This window comes from Tasmannia lanceolata, unplaced genomic scaffold (assembly GCF_043159265.1).
Source record: "Tasmannia lanceolata isolate RefF3 unplaced genomic scaffold, GAP_Taslan_0.1 ptg000008l, whole genome shotgun sequence".
In the NCBI taxonomy this organism is placed as follows: domain Eukaryota; kingdom Viridiplantae; phylum Streptophyta; class Magnoliopsida; order Canellales; family Winteraceae; genus Tasmannia; species Tasmannia lanceolata.
Genome location: NW_027518685.1, coordinates 27,949,423 through 27,969,237, shown reverse-complemented (window position 1 = coordinate 27,969,237; position 19,815 = coordinate 27,949,423). Strand labels below are relative to the sequence as shown.

The window sequence follows — 19,815 nt, the reverse complement described above, 5'->3', positions numbered from 1 at the left end:
TGGTAATACATTGTAGCTTGATTTATTTTTCACAATAAATTGGTCGAGGGATGGTGACCGAAACCGGTTACAGACACTATTTGGTGCTCAAAAGCACACAAGAAAAGAAGAAACAGATAATGGGAATTGAAGCCAACCTTAGAGAAACCAACAGGGAAAGATACAACTTCACATAAGATAGCCAAATTAAGATTTGCTAAACACCGCAACCCATGTAACCCATATGGATAGCAACATTCACCTACGCAGTTTCACATATCAAATTGATCTCATTGTTAAGCATACAGATCTGGGTTGGATAATCTTGGCGAGGGAATGGCGACCAGTGGCACCGCTTGTTTGGTAACAATCCCAAACTTCTCTGCAAATTCGTAATTAGTCCCCTCCGGCCACCTCCACTCGAACGAATGAACAAGTGAAGCTACTACATAGGGGAGCATCCTCTCTGCCAAGGGGAGCCCTACACATATCCTTCTCCCCGATCCGAAGGGCACATACCGATAATCGGTGCCCCTAATTTCACATTTGTTGTATTCTTCAGTCAAGAACCTCTCTGGTTTGAACTCTAAGGGGTCGTCCCATGTCTTGGGGTCACGTTGTATGGCCCACGCGTTAACCATTACTTGGCACCCCTTAGGAACAGTATATCCACCCACCACGCATGTTTCACTTGGGCTTCGAGAGACTAAGAGAGGGAGTGCAGGGTGCAAGCGGTGGGTTTCCTTTAAAACTGCGTCCAAATACCGGAGTTTAGGCAAATCGGGCTCTTCTACTACATTATTAATCCCAACCACTTGTTCTAATTCTTCCTGGACTTTTTTCATGACATGAGGATGTCTCAACAACTCGCCCATGGCCCAGGCCACCATTGTAGACGTCGTGTCCGTTCCCGCCACCATCATGTCCTGTTAACAAAGTTCAATGTTGATATGAATTCAGTAAATTTATGTACCATTGTTTAGTAAATCTAATAACTGAAAAATTCTTGCGAATGTAATAATTTCACAAAGTTCAATATTACTTTGAAAGCTACTGAATAATGTAAATAATCTTACGAATTTTCCAAATTAAGCGCGAATTTGATGCACAATTAGAAAATTTCTTAAAAAGGGTGGCATTTATCATTTCCCTGAATAGATTTATGTGTTGTAGGTAGAAAATTACATACTTTTTTTCAAAAATTTCCGAAATATTTTAAGGCTACTGATACTGGCACTACAATGTTTTATTAATTGCAAAAACTCAGCTTGTCTTTTTTTAACTGAATTCTAAGAGCTTTTTGCAATTGTAATGACTTTAGAGAGCTGTTTAAATAATAAAAGACAAGAGAGTTTATGCATTTATCAAAACATGGCAATGCAAATATCAGTAGCCCATTATTATTTTTTGGTGGTAGAAGCTTTGACCTCATGGTTGACGAACTGTCTTTAACGATTAGGCTAGAAGCTGAACCCTAGCCTATTAATTTTTATTTCCAAATTTGTCGTATGTGATGGCCTGCATGATATAAAAGTGTATATTCCTAATCCCAAGTTGCCATTTTGGTGTGCGTGGTCTTTTGGTTTTCACTGAATTTAGTAACGGAATGATGCAAGCAATTGATATTATATGGGCCTTTTCCTTTTCAATAGTATATCAACTCCTTTTCAATCTTTTTCTAAAAGAAGAGAGAGAAAGATTATACCAGCAACAAGGCCTTGAGATCTGTTACGGTGAAAGGCGTTTTCCGGTCACCTTCACCTTCCTCAGTCAATTGCAAAAGCAAGTGTAGAAAATCCTTGTTGCTTTCTTCTTTCTTGTTTTTCTCCTCTCCTTCTGCACTATCCATTTTCCTCCGTTGGCCGATAACGGATTCGAAGACCTTATCCATCCAAACTGCTAACTTATTCATCTCGCGAACCACCCCTTGAAGGTCAAACCGGGCCACAACCGGAAAAAGATCCGAAATATTGGGTTTGGCACACAGAGCCATGGCCTCCTGAGTCCATTGTCGAAACTCGGCCGCGATAGTACGCCTCCCCTCCCCGTCGAGGGTCCCACCCCAGACCGTGCTCGTTAACACATTGAGCACGGTAAGAAAGGTCAGCTCTGAGAGGTCAATTGATGAATTGATATTGGAAGAAACATCTCTCACCATTTGTCGGACCTCCCGACGGCGGAGGTGGTAAACGGAGTCTAAGCTTTTGTTGCTCATCAACTCCCTGCTACAAACCCTTCGAAGAAGTCGCAAATGGGGTCCATTGGGGGCCCACCCGATGTCCTTACCATCGTAATTCATAGCTAGGGCAGCCACGGGCACGTCACGGTTAGCGAACGTGGGGTCCTGGTCTCTCATAACCTCTTTGGCGAACTCCGGGGAACTCACTACGATGCACAGCTTGCTTCCTAGTCTTAGCTTCATGATTGGGCCATAAGTCTTGGCCAATTTTCCGAAGTCATGGTGGAGGTCACTGGTGAGGAAGGGGAGGTACCCAACTAAGGGCAGCCCTCGTGGGCCGGGGGGTAGTGGGAACTTCCCCTTGCTTGATTTCTTGGCCGTCCATGTGTACCATAGGATCGCGAATAAGGCAAGGGAAACAATGAGTATTGTTTCTGTTTTCTGATTGATGGCCACTGATAACCATGAAGAGGCAGTTGATCTAAGATTGATAGCTAGGTCTAATGAAGCCATAATCTCTCCTAAAGCAAGGAGGAAAGCTACTGAGAAGTGTTGACTGTTGAGTGTAAGATGAGATGAGAGGTGCATGTTTATATAAGGAGGGATAGAAGGCCTGTGGGACTGAGCACATGAGAGGAAACTGCTGAAAAGAAGGAAGATTCAAAGATGGTGAGCGAGTTTAGTTTATTTGACCTTATTTGACCTGTACCACGCTGGCTGGCCTTAGTTTGCCTGCATATTCCTTGCCTCCCTATGAAGATATGGCAAGCTGATTAAAAACGGGCCCATTTGACGGAACTTGACGGTCGGCCACCATCTAAAAACTCTGTATAACGAACCTATCTTAGCGTATGTATCCTTTTGTTTGCATTAAAAAGGACAAGGAGTGAGCACAACACACAAAAAACAAAAGGCCCACGACCTACATTAAAATTGAATAAATCTGCCTTGTTTGACCACAATTATTTTTATTGGTAACATGGTCCTAACTCCTTTATCCATTGACTCTCATTGGGACTCTATTACGTAAAGCTGAGTCGTTGATATGTCTTTTTGAGATAAGGCAAGGATCATGTGAGTCGAGTACACTTGTATTGACCACACATATATTATATATATGCCCCTAGTGCGATCATGTGAGTCGAGCACACTCGTCTTGACCATACATATATGCCCCTTGTGAGATTCAAATTTTTGTTTTACCATTGATTGTAAAAGTGATTTTGTGATTTCATTTAGGCGAACGAGTCTTATAAAAAATTTAAAACAAGAAAGATTTTGCCTAAGCCACTTTTACTATCAATTATCAAAGGCAATATTTGGGCCGGCATGTAAAATCAAGACCATTTATCTTGTAGAGTATCATGAGAGGCAGCCCCAACAGGAACTTTTTCAGTACCAAATGGGCATCCCGTGCCCATTTGGTAATGCTACCTCGGGTCGGGCTAGGATTGGCCTCAACCCAAAATAATTCTGTCCAAGTTCCAACCAAGGGTTAGTGTATTGCAAGTAACACATGAAATAGGGGTATTTTATTAGAAAAATTTCCGGCCGGGCGTTTTTTGTCATTTTATGCACATTTTATAAGGCCAAAAAAATGATTCACACCAACTCCCACATAACTCCAAAATGTCTTGGCTGTGTCAAGGGGGTGGCGGTGTTTAAAAATTTAAAACTCCACATGGGTGGGGGAAATAAAGAAATGTCATTCAAACAAGGTTTATTTTAAGGAAATTGACATTGCTAGAATGCCTAATAACACAATGCACAGAACCTTGCAAAGAGACTTTGTAGGCTGTACCACGAAAATCGAAAATCATTAGAGATTTTGTGCATATGCCCTCTGAAGCCCTCATAATACTGTAGGGTGAATTGCCTGCCAAAGTATCTAATACGACTGAAAATTCTATTGTTTTCTTTTTTAATATCTATTTCACAATTCTTGATATGTTTTTTTCAAAATAATTTTCGTAAGTTCCACACTTGTTTCTACCATTAAAAAAGAATGTTCCACACATTTTACCTATATGTTTCACATGCATTTTCTTCAAGTGTTGCATACGTTTATCACTCGTTTCACATGATTTACGTAAGTTTCTCATATACTTCCCATGTGTTTCGGAAACATTTCCCCAACTTTTTTTTATCATGTTTCGGAAATGTTTTCAAAACGCAGGAAACACGTTTTAGGGGAAACGGGTTTCCCACCCGCCCAAGGAGTTTCCAGCAACTATGGTGTAGAGTTACATCCACAACAAGGGAAACCAAAATTGATGAATTTAGATAATTTGGAATCCATTGTTTCCCCATTTACTAGTTGTTGTTTCTAAGGACAATTAGAAGAATTCTGATAATCTAGGATCTTCTGTAGTCCCCTATCTTTTAGGATTTTTTTTTTAAAATTTTCTCATTTTTAAATGTTTCCTATTTACTAGATGTGTATTTTGGTCATTTTCTACGAGATATTACTATTTTGATTATTTTTTAAAAGGTAGGAATATTTTGATTATTTTTTATTTATTGTGGGTATTTTGGTTATTTTCTATGAAATAAGGGTATACTGGTCATTTCCTATGATATAATAGGGGTATTTTGGTAATTTCATATGAAAATATTGGTGTTCTTGGACTCTTTTTTTTTTTACCTTTTTTATGTTTTTAAATTTCTGTAACTTTTAATTTTTTATATTTTTACCTGGGTAAGGAAAATCCCTCATTTTGCAGGTTAAGTCATAAGTTTAGGATTCTTTCAGTACGACAATTGTTCAACAAATGCTGAATAAATACTTGTTCTAGAATAATTTTTGGCCCTTCATTTGCTTGGGCTCAGTTTAGGAGGTAGTCTTCTCTTCAGTAGTTACACTCGGGCAAGGCCAACTTCGGTCTTCTAAAGGTCTTACTCCCCTTTTAATAGTTTGTATTTTCATAATTGTACATTAGAACGTTTTTATGTCATGTGCTTTTGACAATCCCTTCCTTGTGTCCTTTTCAACAAAAAGAAAAATGCTAAAAACAGAGGAAGGGAGAATAGACATGTACATTGCAATATGTTGTAATCTTCAACGCTAAACGTACATGTATGTTACATTTTTCAATGCTTCTCATTCTCTGACTTCTTGAGTCATTTTTTTTTTTCATTCTCCGTACCAAAAAAATAAAATACAAAAGTGCCTCCAAGAAAATATCCTGGGTTTTGTAGGGTTTTGTGTGGTTTTTGGTTGCCACACATGCAAAATACTCTATTTGGTCACCGCATGTGGAGTTTCAAAGTACCAAGAGACTATTTGGCGTGTCTCCTTGTCTGCCTACGTAGCATACTAGCAACATACAAGCAAAAAACCACCAAAAGATTGTTTGTTTCTAATAGAATCTTGGGATTGATGTTTTTTCCTCTATTTCTCTCTTTTCTCTCTGTATATTGGTAATGACACCCCCTACCAACACAAGGTTGACAACCAAACACTACTCACCACAACTCTACGAGGAGGCTACCTAGCATGTCTCTTCCCAATTGACAGCTTAGGTTGATTTTAATTTATCATTAGTCAAGGAGGTAACAACCACCAACCACCATACAGGATTGAAAATTTATTCGTGGCCGGACGGGCATAGCCCTAACACCTTGACTATGATGATGCTAAAATGAGAGAAATTAAGTAAAAGGAGAAAGGCACGAGAGGAAGGGAAACCATATATATAATTTAGGGGAAAATACAGATATACCCCCTCAACTTTTGGACATTTTCAATGATAACCCTGACTTTTCAAAGTCATCAAAGACACCCGATGACTTTTCACCGTCTATGAAGTAGACCCCCTGACTTTTCACCCTATAGTTTAAAATTCACCAAAGACCCCCTCTGACAATTTCTTCATTCTCATCCACCCCGTCACATAACAAGCATTATTAAAAATTAAGGAGATGTCGTCGATGACTTCGAAAAGTCAGAGTTATCGTTGAAAATGTCATGGAGAAAAAAAGACCATATTGCCCTTTCTGACATCATCAGAGCCCAAGAGCTTCCTTGGATTTGTTGCACTAGACTACACCTAAACTATAGCACACTTCTATAAGAGAGAAGTTGCCGTTCATAGAGTGGGAAAAAATGTTGGTTCAACTACCATAATAAATATAGCACACTTCTATAAGAGAGAAGTTGCCGTTCATAGAGTGGGAAAAAACGTTGGTTCAACTACCATAATAAATGATTGTTCAATTGGTGGATATATGTAAAGGTTCGAGTGGGAAAAACGCTAGCAGTATATTGAATAACGTTGCCATTTCTTATTAGAGCGATCGACCAGCTTAATCAACGATGGTTCGATTAGTGTATATAACGGTTTGAGTGGTAAAAACACTGGCGGTGTATGTAATAACATTGTCATTCTGATTGGGGGCGATCGACCACCTCAATCAACAGTGGTTCGATCAATGGATGTAACAGTTCGAGTAGGAAAAACGTTGGCGGTATATTTAATAACGTCGACGTTTCTTATTAAGGCGATCAACCACCTCAACCAACGAGGTTCGATCAGTGGATATAACGGTTCCAGTGGGAAAAACATTGGCGGTATATTTAAGAATGTCGTCGTTTCTTATTAGGACGATCAATTAATCAACGATGATTCGATCAACGGATATAACGGTCTGAGTGGGAAAAACGCTAGCAATAAATTTAATAGCGTTGTTGTTTCTCATCCACCGACGGACTATCTATCTTAATCAACTCGGATCAAGTGGAAGAGACAGTGCCGATATACTTAATATATAACGTTGCCGTCCTTAGCTTAGGATTTTCGTTGGTTGGAAACGACTAGCCAAGAAACGTTGCCGGTATAACTAATAACGTAGCCGTTCTTAATAGTAGGATTTCCATTGGAGGGCCAGATTTTGAAAAGAATCGAGTGTGTATTAAATGCTAGCAGAAAGAGACGATAAGAAATAATAAAATATTCAAAATCCGACTGCACAGAGAATTATTGAAGTTTGGCAAATGAGGCAACATCATTCCTTTTTCCTAAAGTCCAAAGGTACCTAAAATCGTAGTTGTTTGCAATCGTTATCCGCATGCAGTGTTTTTCTCCCAAGGGCGGATAGACCGTCCACCCAGTACCGCTGCCCGCTTCTTACGAAAGCTGCGCCATCAAGCCTTGCAAGTGGGAAATTGATAAGAGTCAGAGGAAAGCTGTGCATGCCGTATTAACGCGCACAGGTTTGAGTCAACTAGTCAGAGAAGACAAAGGAAGTTCGAAATTTTGGAAACCCCCAACCCAACCACATTTGTCTCATTAAGTCAGGGAAGACAAGGATCGTGGAATAGCGGCACCCCTTTTGACTCAATTACTGGGGAAGACAAAGGGAGGTCCAAAACCGTGGAAAATCCACATTTGGCTCAACCAGTTGCGGGAGACTTGTCATATTCTCTATTTTTAAAGCTACGTCCAGCACTCACTAGGCCTACTAGGCTGGGGTAAAAGAGAGGACAGGTTGTTGGTTTGGAAAGATTTTAAATTCTAATCTTGTTATACACCAGTATCTGTATATTTAAATCGCTCATCTTAATTGTACATTTATTACCTCATTTTGCAACACCAGTAGGTTGGTACGTACTAGAATCACCTAACAAATAATATCACACTGTTGCACGACTGTGACTTACCTATTGGTTGATTTCTTCCGTTGGCTTCTGATTCCTTATATTGGTGCCATGAAGTGCCCATGTTGCCCTTAACTCTATGTGATTGGTGTCATGCAGAGCCCATCTTGCCCTTAATTCTCTTTGTGATTGGTGTAATGCAGCGCCCATCTTGCCTTTAATTCTCTTTGTGATTGATGTAACGCAGCGCGCCATCCTCTCTCTCTCTTGTAAATCTTAACATTACTTTAATGATCCCAATGGATCTTTGGCAATGAAATTAAAGAGAAACTAAAAACTAAGTTAGATGGGTTTGTAGTACCTTGTGCCATAGATTATTCTTGAAGGCGTGAAAACCAGCGATCCTCGTACCTTTTCCGAGCACTGAGATGGCCCAGAAACGCCCCTTTGATGCTTCTCCTTCTTAGCACACTAGTTGGTCTATGGAAAACCTTCCTTTGAGCGAATTCTCTACCTTACGAATTGCTCTCAAGTTTTTGTCGTGTGTAGAAGGAGGGACCAAGGGTCTATAAATAGGCAAAGTTCCCATAGAACTTCTATTCTTAGGTCCAATTCGTTTTGGCTCCTTACCCATGAATTAGAAAGAGTATATTGAGTTACTTTCTTCTTCAAACATTGCCAAATATAAAGGATTGCCAAAATATATTGAAAGGTTGCTTGAATGCAAAGCCACAAGCTATCTTTAGCAACTATGGAACATTCTACAATGCTCCACGATTCCATTACAAAGAAAAAGATTTCCTTAAGGAAACATTCTAAAGAGGTAAAATGTCTAACAGTCTCCACTTGGCTTGCATGGGCTTTTCACCTTTCATATTAGTAGCTTTATATTCTGTTCAATAAGTTATACTAACAACGGATCATGTATTCATTAGAAGTTTTAATTATCCAATGACCTCCCCATGGTCACAAAGCCAGCAAACTTATCAACATGAATATGGTCCACTTTATGTCATTTACGACATTCTGCTTTTTAAAACATCCATGTAATGTGCACTATACAAATAATGGAAAAGCAGATAACTTTATTTATCTGGATCAAAATATCAAAAGTGATCACAATACAATGTATATAACTTAATGCAGACTCCCACTAGACAACATATTCGTGCTTACTCACCAACCCCATGCGCGCTACATGGTCATTAAAGACCTTAAGTGGTAAGCCTTTTGTCATTGGATCTGCCAACATAAGTGCGGTATTTATGTCTGCAATAGACACTAATTGACCCCTAATCCTTTCCCTAACAACAAGATACTTCAATCTAATATGCTTCGAACCATCTGATAACTTGTTGTTCTTAGAAAAGAAAACCACAGCAGAACTATCACAATACATCTTCAAAGGCTTCTCAATGGTATCAACTACCTGAAGCCCATAGATAAAGTTCCGCAACCATAATGCATATGCCGAAGCTTCCCAACATGCTATAAACTCCGCTTCCATTGTAGATGAAGCTCTCATTTCTTGCTTTACGCTTCTCCAGGATATTGGTCCTCCTGAAAGCATAAAGATGTAACCTGATGTGGATCGCATGGTGTCCCGACAACCAACAAAGTCGGAGTCAAAATAGCCAATCACTTCAAGGCTATTTGTCTTTCTAAATGTGAGCATATAGTCCTTTGTTCTTTGTAGATAAAGCATAACCTTCTTAACAGCTTTCCAATGATCCATTCCTGGATCATTTTGGTACCTTCCAAGCATGCCCACCACGTAGGCCAAATCTGGACGGGTACAAACTTGAGCATACATGAAACTTCCTACTGCCGATGCATAAGGAATTCTCTTCATTTCTTCCCGTTCCAAATCATTCCTGGGACCCTGTGAACCAGTAAATATATCTCCCTTAACCACAGGAGCAATACCAACTGCGCATTTATCCATGTTAAACCTTTTCAGGACTTTCTCAGCATAGGCCTTCTGAGATAATCCCAGCAATCCTTGAGTCCTATCTCGGTAAATCTCTATTCCTATAACATAGGAAGCTTCACCGAGATCTTTCATGTCAAAATTCCTAGAAAGGAATTTCTTGGTTTCCATCAACATGCCCAAATTGCTACTGGCAAGTAAGATGTCATCAACATACAACACTAGAATGATGTACTTGCTCCCATTGATCTTGAGATATATACATTGGTCCACAACATTTTCCTTGAATCCGAATTTTGTGATAATTGTGTGAAACTTTAAGTACCACTGCCGAGAGGCTTGTTTCAAACCATAGATGGATCCGGTCAAGCTTGCACACTAAATGTTCGTTGCCTTCAACCTGAAAACCTTCAGGTTGTGTCATATAGACAATCTCATGCAAATCTCCATTTAGAAAAGCAATCTTGACATCCATCTGATGTAACTCTAAATCATAATGGGCTACTAAAGCCATGACTATCCTCAAAGAATCTTTCTTGGAAACAGGAGAGAAAGTCTCTTTGTAGTCTATTCCTTCCTTTTGAGTGTAACCTTTTGCAACCTGTCTTGCTTTATGTCTCTCAATGCCACCCTTGGAGTCACGTTTGGTCTTAAAGACCCATTTGCAGCCAATTGGCTTGACTCCATTCGGTAACTCAGTGAGTTTCCAAACTTGATTCTTCCATTTTGAGTAGCTCTTCCTTCATGGATTGAAGCCATTTAGCCGACTGATCACTTTCCATAGCTTGATGGAAAGAGATGGGATCATCATCCATCTCTCCTTCATATTCACACTCATTAAGATAGACCTCATAGTCATTTGGAATGGTCGATATCTTTTCTCTCTGCGACCTGCGCAAAGGCTGATCAGGTTGATCAATAGGAACTTCTACTGTGCCCTCATCCGTAGGGGGTGTTATGTCTGGAATGCCTTCAGGTTCAACTATGTCCTCATGAATGGGGATTGTAAATTTTAGCCTCGGCCAAGCATCCCCATATGTGCAAGTATCCTAAACTCGGTTTCCTACCAACCCATAGTTCATAAGGAGCTTTCGAAACTGCGTTTGTAGGAATCCGATGTAGTATGTGCACCGCCGTCTTTATGGCTTCTCCCCAAACAAACTCATGCAAGGAAGAATTACACAACATGCTTCTTACCATATCCATAAGAGTACGGTTTCGCCTCTCAGCCACGCCATTCTGCTCAGGTGTTCCTGGCATTGTGTATTGAGCAACGATACCATTCTCTTGTAGATACACAGCAAAAGCTCCTGGATTGCGGCCCGTTTCGGAGTATTTACCATAGTATTCTCCGCCTCTATCGGACCTCACAACTTTTATTTTTAAATCAAGTTGATTTTAAACTTCGATTTTTTAAATCTTAAACATATCCAGGGCTTCTGATTTTTCGTTGGTAAGATACATATAGCCATAGCGAGAAAAATCATCAATAAAGGTAATAAAGTATCTTTGTCCACCAACTGTCGGAGTTGGAAAAGGTCCACAGATATCAGTGTGAATGATTTCTAGTAGACTCGTACTCCTGGTGGCCCCTTTCTTACTAGTTTTAGTGTATTTTTCTTTTATGCAATCCGTACATACACCAAAATCGGAAAAGTCAAGTGGTTCAAGAACTCCTTCCTTCACAAGTCGTTTTATTCTATCTTTCGATATATGACCCAACCGTTTATGCCATAGAAGTGAGGAGTTGTTGTCCATTCGACTTCGTTTATTACCAACATTTCCAATTTTATCATTCATATGCAAAGAAAATAAATTTTGAGCATGAGAGGAATCTAATTTAATCTAATATAGATTCTCCATCAAAACACCAGATCCAACCATATGGGATTCACATAATAGAGTAAATTGTCCATTACTAAACTTAAATTCAAAACCATAGGAATCAAGTCTTGCAACAGAAATTAAATTCCTAGTAATACTCGGAACATAAAGAGTATCTACTGAATCTAAGCAGAAGCCCGTATCCAAAATGAGACGAAATGTCCCTACAGCTTCCGCATCAATCTCTATTCCGTTCCCTACTTTAATGGTCCGTTGTCCTTTGCTCAGTTTCTGACTTTGCACGTAACCCTGCATAGAATTTGTAATGTGAACAGATGCACCAGTATCAACCCACCAAGTATCTTTAGGTGCATCAATCAAATTGGATTCAAAATACATAAAAACTAAATTATTACCTTTCTTTTCAAGCCATGACTTGTACTTGGCACATTCAATCTTTATGTGTTATCTTTTCCTGCAAAAGTGGCATTTGATACCCAATTTGCCCTGAGGGGTAGTGCCATCTGCAGGTTTACCTTTCTTGCCTTTGTTTCCACCCTTCTTGTCCTTCTTCTCAAAATTGGTCTTTGTGGGGACCCAATGCGATATAGTGAGCACTATCTTGCCTTTCTACTTTCAACATTTCCTCTTCTTGGACACACATGGCAATTAACTCGCACATGGTCTACTTCTCTTTCTGTGCATTATAGTTAATTTTAGAAGATCCAAATTGTAGAGGAAGAGAAGTCATTATGAAGTGGACAAGGAAACATTCAGAAATTTCCATTTCCATCTTTTTAAGCTGAGAGGCCATGTCGCTCATTTTCATTATGTGTTCACGCACACCACTCTGTCCGTCATACCTAAGAGTCAGCATCCGCATCATAAGGGTGCTAGCAAGTACTTTGGAAGTCCCCTTGAATTGCTCCTCAATTGATGCTAAGTATTCCTTGGCGGTCAATTCCCTTTTGTCTTTAGTGTCAGGAATTGCACCCCTGACCACTAAATATTCTCCCACATAATTCTAGGAAAAAAAAAACCCAGCAACCAAACGGAGCATAATGGATGTACTTATGGTACTTTTCATTATCATAAGACTCATGCGATTTGATCGCTCCCACTTGGCACGAAGTGCCTTAGCCTCAGGTGTACTTGTAGTTGAGTCCTTAGGTGGTTCATCAATCAAAAAACGCACAATCAAATTCCATGCAACCGAGGGCAATATATAAGTGTTCCTTCCACTTTCCATAGTTTGTCCCAATTAAGTGTTCAATACAAGACAATTATCCAGCAACAGCTCCAGGTGAAATAACTATAATCATAACATCGTTATCAATTTGCTCACTAAATACAACACCTTGTTCCACAATTGAGTTTAATTAGCATTTAATCTATCGTTTTAGATTTTGTAGCATCAGTAGCAATTTCTTTAATGTGATACTTCAAGACACCCTCCGTGTCATCGTGGCCCTTCCATTGGGCCGAGCCACAACACACAGTGGGCTCTCAACATGAGACAAGCCAAAATTGAACAACTTAGCACTAGGGATTCCATCACCGTTGGGTAGAAAAGAATCCGAAGCCCGGTCATTCAATTCCAACTTTCTCACTTCGCCCAATCAAACGAGACAATGATTTTCCATTGGGCTAATCACTTCCATGTTCAAGTGGGCGCCATTCAATTGTAATCTTATTTTTAAACAATCCATATTATTATGAGAGAGATTACAATCAATACAGATCATTCTCACTTGGTTACATAAGAGAAGATACCATCCAAACCATAACAATTGAGTCCCATACTAGAAACTCACAAACCTGCAATCAAACCATATATTCACATAGGGAAGAATTAGAAGACCTTCCGTTGGGCCGATCATCTTCCTCATGTAATTATTTTCTAAAACTTTGGAAACCTTGTTGCAAGAATCCAAAGGTCCTTGTGAAGATTGCACAAACATTCTGAATTCAAACATAAAACATTCATATGTAAGAGCAGTTAAAGCCTTTTTGAAGGAATTAATAGCATACCTTCAAAGGTAAACTAGTCCGAATAATCGAATATGGGCAAAAACTGAATTCGGGTATGTAACACAAGAGGGAAGAACTCAAATGGGCTTAAAAGATATGAAGGAAAGGGGGCCCACATAGCACTTTAGGGCTCAGATTTCATTCAAACATAGTGATGGGTCTCTGATATTCTTATCATAAATAGAGGTATTCGGAACTGGTCCAAACCAGTCGGGAAACGGCCGGAAAATGGCTGAACCAGCTTGTGCAAAATCCGGCCGGTTCTGCCACTCCAGGATGTATTAACCCCCATTTGGTACTGCCATTCCAGGATAGAATCACCCCCCTTCTGCTTTGTGACGCCAAAAGCGAGAAAACAAAAGAAAAAGGAATCTTTTTCTGTTTCTTTTCTGACATAAAAGTTTGGAAATTAGGAACAGGGGGCGTCTTTTATGAGAAACTACGAATTCATTAGTAGTTTTAAAGCTTTTGAAATTAAATACCAAAAGGATTAAAACTACGGTTGGGGGTCATCTGCCTTATTTTAAACCTGCAACTTTCAAATTTAATAATGAAACTGCCACTGAAACTTTGAGATTGTATATCTCATGATCCAACTGTTAAAAACTTATGAAACTTTAAGGGTGGGGTCTGACCATCAAAGGCAACTCGCCGGTGTAATTGGATTGCCGGAAAATTAGCTGGTTACCGACGGCATTAAATTTTCCCGCGGCCAATAATACCCAAATAACGAATTTCCTGTTGATTTCAAAGCCTACAACCATGGCTCTGATACCAAATGTAAATCTTAACATTACTTTAATGATCCCAATAGATCTTTGGCAATGAAATCAAAGAGAAACTAAAAACTAAGTTAGATGTTTGTAGTACCTTGTGCCATAGATTATTCTTGAAGGCGTGAAAACCAGCGATCCTCGTACCTTTTCCGAGCACTGAGATGGCCCAGAAACGCCCCTTTGATGCTTCTCCTTCTTAGCACACTAGTTGGTCTATGGGAAACCTTCCTTTGAGCGAATTCTCTACCTTACGAATTGCTCTCAAGTTTTTGTCGTGTGTAGAGGGAGGGACCAAGATTCTATAGATAGGCAAAGTTCTATTCTTAGGCCCAATTCGTTTTGGCTCCTTACCCATGAATTAGAAAGAGTATATTGAGTTACTTTCTTCTTCAAACATTGCCAAATATAAAGGATTGCCAAAATATATTGAAAGGTTGCTTGAATGCAAAGCCATAAGCTATCTTTAGCAACTATGGAACATTCTACAATGCTCCACGATTCCATTCCAAAGAAAAAGATTTCCTTAAGGAAACATGCTAAAGAGGTAAAATGTGTAACATCTCTCTCATTAAATGTTCAGACCAGCAAAATGCGTCACTGACCCCATAAGAAGTCTGAAGTTAAGCGGGTTTGGGTGAGAGTAGTACTAAGATGGGTGACCCTTTGGAAGTCCTCGTGTTCTACGCGGGTCTCTTTTAAAAAGGGCTTCGGCCTGTAGTAAGTTGATTGAGCGCTTTGTATCTCAACCTTGAGGCCGCACGTTCAATCCCAACTTACCTACCAAAAAAAGATCGGGTGCGAACAAATCCCACTTAAGCATTTGTGGGCTTGGACAAAATATTAAGTGAGAGTAGGCAATCTCATTTGTTAAAATTATAGGATAAAATGCCCCTATTCTTTGTTATTTCATTTTTTCACGTAGTAATGTCAGATTTGGCAATCTAATCTTTGTTGTTAAAAGTAAAATGGACGTAATTGTCATCATTTTTTCTAAAATAATCAAATCGTAACTAAATAGTAGCCCATCCAAAGAAATCTATTTGAATTAATTATTCACCTTTTGAATGAATATTTTCAAGTACAATTTATTTGAAATGATTAGAAATATGAGTGGGGTCACCTGTTCGATAGGGGTGCAACTTGGGCCGGTCTCAACACGAACCCAACCCAATTTCGGATAGGGTTGTGTTGGCATTTCCTCAGGCTGGGTTGGGTTAGTGATAGGAAAAGCCAACCCAATTTAATTTTGGGTTCGTTTAAGGTTGAAGGCGTGGGCAACCTCACCCGCCTCAAACCAGACCCCACCCACATAATTTTATTGTGATTTTATCGTGGTTTCATAATCTTAGGGTTTTTTTTTTTTTTTTTTTTTTTTTTTTGTATTTCTTATGTTCTTACCTTGGACCAACCCCAAGCCAATTCTTTACAAGCCAACCCAATTTGATTATTTTAATTACATTTGGTATTAGAGCACTATGTTGCGTACGCCCTATGTCATTTGGTATCATACCATTCTATTACTACGCTCTATGTCATTTGCTATCAGAGCCCAGGGAACAGAGGATTCATTCTCCTTTGTAATCTTGGGTCAGAAAAATAATAGTCGTCGCCATGTCTCCATCACGAGCTATAGAGAAGGATCAAATTGCCAAGTTGTTGAAGATCATAAGTCAAATGCAAGAACAGCTATGTGCTCACAATGAAAAATTCCAAACCCAGATCAACACCCTTATCGAGCAAGTCAAGGTAGGAATTGATGAATTAGATCGGCACGTTGAGGAACTTAGTTTGAGCCAAGCACCATCTCCATCCGTTACTAAATATTCGAAGATGCCGAACGAAGACCTTGAGGATTCGTTTTAGGAAAACGACAAAATTGATGAAGATACTGACGACAAGTCAATTAGAAGCGAGGTCACGCCTGAAGATTTTACCACGAAGATGTACGAAGATCTGCCCTGCCTCAACGATTCTAAAGCCCCTGGTTCCGATTAAAGCGAAAGCTACTTTCTACCTTCGCCACCTAAGTTAGAAGACTACATCAAGGGTGTGCTTTTCAACCAAATCAAATTCCATCGCCCGAACACACATGCTCTCGTAATTGCCCAGTGGAATGAAGGGGTATGATGCATGTGTATCTCGCCCAATCACGAAGAACAATGGTCAAGAGCGTCATATAATTAATCAAACTGCCCGACTCTCAGATCACCAATCCGACGATCCAGATCGTCGATCAAGTCCATGCTATTGCGGAGGAATGTTTTTCGAAGACAGATCATCAAAGGACCAATGGATCACAACGGCCCACATTGATCTCTATGCTTCAAGACCTTTAAATTTAATAGGATCTTTTTAAAAAATTTGTTTTCTTAAGTTTGACAAATTTCTCTAGGATAGATTTTAGGAATTTAGAGACATTTTAGGAATTTGAGAGTTTTAGGAGATTTGCGTTGGAATGAGCTTTCTTTTGTTTTGTTTTCTAGTTTTAATAGGATTAGGAATTTCAGATAGAGTAGAAATCGTTCAAAGCAAACTCTATTAATAGAAACTACGCCTATTCTGCCGACCTTACCTTTTTTTTAACCTTCCTTCCATCTTATTTATAGCCCTTTGCCTACCCAAGAACACCGTACCTGTTGGCCAATTAACAGCCCTAGAAAACCCAAGAACATTATTTTTCTTGGGAAATGATTTCAGCGCTCCATTGTTTTGATAAACATGCGCTCCACTTGTTTGTCGTGTAGTATTTAAAGGTCTTTAAGAGCTTTTTGAAAACCGTAATATTCCTCTGACAGCCCTTTAAATACTACACGATAAAAATTGGAGCGCCTGTTTATCAAAACATTGGAGTGTAGAAATCATTTCCCTTTTTCTTTAACCGAGACCTCCCTTCTTATTCTTACTCGTACCAACCTTCTAGGGATACAAACCAGCCAATCAACCATCCCTTTTCCCTATTAGCCATCCATCTTCTTAAGCCCATACTAACAGTCCCAACAGCAACTGAACAGCCCACTTTCTATCTCAGCATTACATCTATCTTTATTCCTAATTTTCTGTCAACTTACCTCCTAACCCAAGCCACCACATCCTTGCTTCCTTACCTTTAGTTTCACCCTAACAGCTAGGGCTGCAAACGAGCCGAGCCGAGCCAAACATTGGGGTGTTCGTGCTCGCTCGCTAAGCTTGAGGCTCGGCTCGTGACGAGCTTGTTTTTTTTTGGGCCCGTGCTCGGCTTGACTCGTTTAGTAAACGAACGAGCCCGAGCCAAGCTTTTAATGAGCCGAGCCAAAAAATCAAATAAATACCATTAAGTAATATATATGTGAGGAAAATGATTGTGAGCTTGAAGCTCATATAGCTTATATGAGCTTGAGGGCCCAAACACATGTGGGCTCACATTGTTAGGCTGATCCAAAGCATTCATTTGAAAGGCCCTTACATAGATAGGGTGTGTACAAAAAATCAGCTCCATAGGATTATCCTAACCATCCAGAAGTGGAGAGCAAAATGGACAGACACCATTTGCCACAAATCTGCCCATTTTTGCCCTCCGCTTTTGGAGGGGTTAGAATGATCCAATGGAGCTGATTTTTGGTACACACCCTATCTATGATGGAGCATTGCAAATGAATGGTTTGGATCACCACAAAAAATGTAGGACCCATGTGTTTTGGCTCACAATCATTTTCCTATATATATATATATTTATATATATATATATATATATATATATATATATATATATATATGAGAAAACGGTTCCTACACATATGTGTAGATAAGTTATCTACACACTAGCTTAAAATACAGTGGGGGCCACATTATTTGGGTGATCCAAACCATTCATTTTTAAGGCCCTCACATAGATAGGGTGTCCACAAAAAATCAGATCCATAGGATCATCCTAACCATTCGAACTGTGGAGGCAAAAAATGGACTAATTTGTGAAGGTTTAAAGACATCCATTTTACCTCCACAAATCGTAGGGTTGGGATGATCCTATGGATCTGATTTTTTGTAGACACCCTATCTATGTGAGGGCCTTTAAAATGGATGGCTTGGATCACCCAAACAATGTGGGCCCCCACTGTATTTCAAGCTAGTGTGTAGAGAACTCTCTACACATATGTGTAGGAACCGTTTTCTATATATATATATATATGAGAAAACGGTTCCTACACACATGTGTAGATAAGTTATCTACACACTAGCTTAAAATACAGTAGGGGCCATATTATTTGGGTGATCCAAACCATTCAGTTTTAAGGCCCTTACATAGATAGGGTGTCCACAAAAAATCAGATCCGTAGGATCATCCTAACCATTCGAACTGTGGAGGCAAAAAATGGACTAATTTGTAAAGGTTTAAAGACATCCATTTTACCTCCACAAATCGTAGGGTTGGGATAATCCTATGGATCTGATTTTTTGTAGACACCCTATCTATGTGAGGGCCCTTAAAATTGATGGCTTGGATCACCCAAACAATGTGGGCCCCCACTGTATTTTAAGCTAGTGTGTAGAGATCTCTCTACACATATGTGTAGGAACCGTTCTCTCTCTCTCTCTCTCTCTCTCTCTCTCTCTCTCTCTCTCTCTCTCTCTCTCTCTCTATATATATATATATATATATATATATATAGAGAGAGAGAGAGAGAGGGAAGAAACTGTTGGTGAGCTTAAGCTCACCAAACTTATGGTGAGCTAGCTTGCCCAATCACATGGGGGCCCACTTTGTTAGGATGATCCAAAGCATTCATTTGAAAGTCCCTTACATAGATGGGGGTGTACCAAAAATCACCTCCATAGGATCATTCTAACCCCTCCATTTGTGGAGGACAAAAATGGACAGACACAAATCTGCCCCATTTTTGTCCTCCACAAATCGAGGGGTTAGGATGATCCTATGGAGCTGATTTTTGGTACACACCCTATCTATGATAAGGCCTTGAAAATGAATGATTTGGATCACTCCCCAAAATGTGGGACCCATGTGATTGGGCAAGCTAGCTCACCAACAGTTTCCTCATATATATATATATATATATATATATAATCCGAGCTTTAAAGCTCGGCTAGGCTTTATGAACCGAGCCTGAAAAGTTCACGAGCTTGTCCGAGCCGAACTATACAAAGCTCAAGTTCAGCTCGTTTATTTGACGAGCCTAATTTTTGGTCTCGGATTCGGCTCATTTAGTAAACAAACAAACCCGAGCCGAGCTTTTAAACATGTTCGTGATCCAGCTCGGTTCATTTGCAGCCCTACTAACAGCCCCCTAAAACCCTCCATTCTCAGCCCTACTAACAGCTTCTTGAACCCATCTTTTCCCTTAATAATAGCAGCCTGAAACTCCCTTCATAAGCCTGCCTTGAAACCATATCTTTCCCTCTCTGAGAGACATGCCCACTTCTTGAAATCCAATCTTAACCGAATCCCAACTCATTGATCATTTTAACACCTATAACTACCATGAACCCATCTTCACTCTTGTTAACG

General features: G+C 39.6%; 1 protein-coding gene and 1 long non-coding RNA gene across 2 annotated transcripts; both read right to left on the bottom strand.

Annotated features, from left to right (window-relative positions):
• LOC143883531 (geraniol 8-hydroxylase-like) lies at positions 1-2,736 on the bottom strand. The gene is made up of 2 exons (XM_077386871.1): positions 1,685-2,736; positions 1-905 (listed from the first exon to the last, which is right to left on the bottom strand). The coding sequence occupies exons 1-2, from the start codon at positions 2,669-2,671 to the stop codon at positions 276-278; spliced, it is 1,617 nt and encodes a 538-aa protein (XP_077242986.1). The 5' UTR covers positions 2,672-2,736; the 3' UTR covers positions 1-275.
• An 8,853-nt stretch (positions 2,737-11,589) lies between these two features.
• On the bottom strand, positions 11,590-14,627 carry LOC143883530 (uncharacterized). The gene is made up of 3 exons (XR_013252417.1): positions 14,410-14,627; positions 11,925-12,820; positions 11,590-11,817 (listed from the first exon to the last, which is right to left on the bottom strand). It is a non-coding gene; the product is annotated as an uncharacterized LOC143883530 (long non-coding RNA).
• Between the last annotated feature and the right edge of the window lie 5,188 nt (positions 14,628-19,815).

Bases quoted from the DNA above. Each gene is read 5' to 3' on its own strand.
- LOC143883531 (XM_077386871.1), bottom strand. From the start codon at position 2,671: ATGGCTTCATTAGACCTAGCTATCAATCTTAGATCAACTGCCTCTTCA. The intron at 906-1,684 runs GTATAATCTTTC...CTTTGTTAACAG, and splicing joins ATCTCAAGGCCTTGTTGCTG to GACATGATGGTGGCGGGAAC.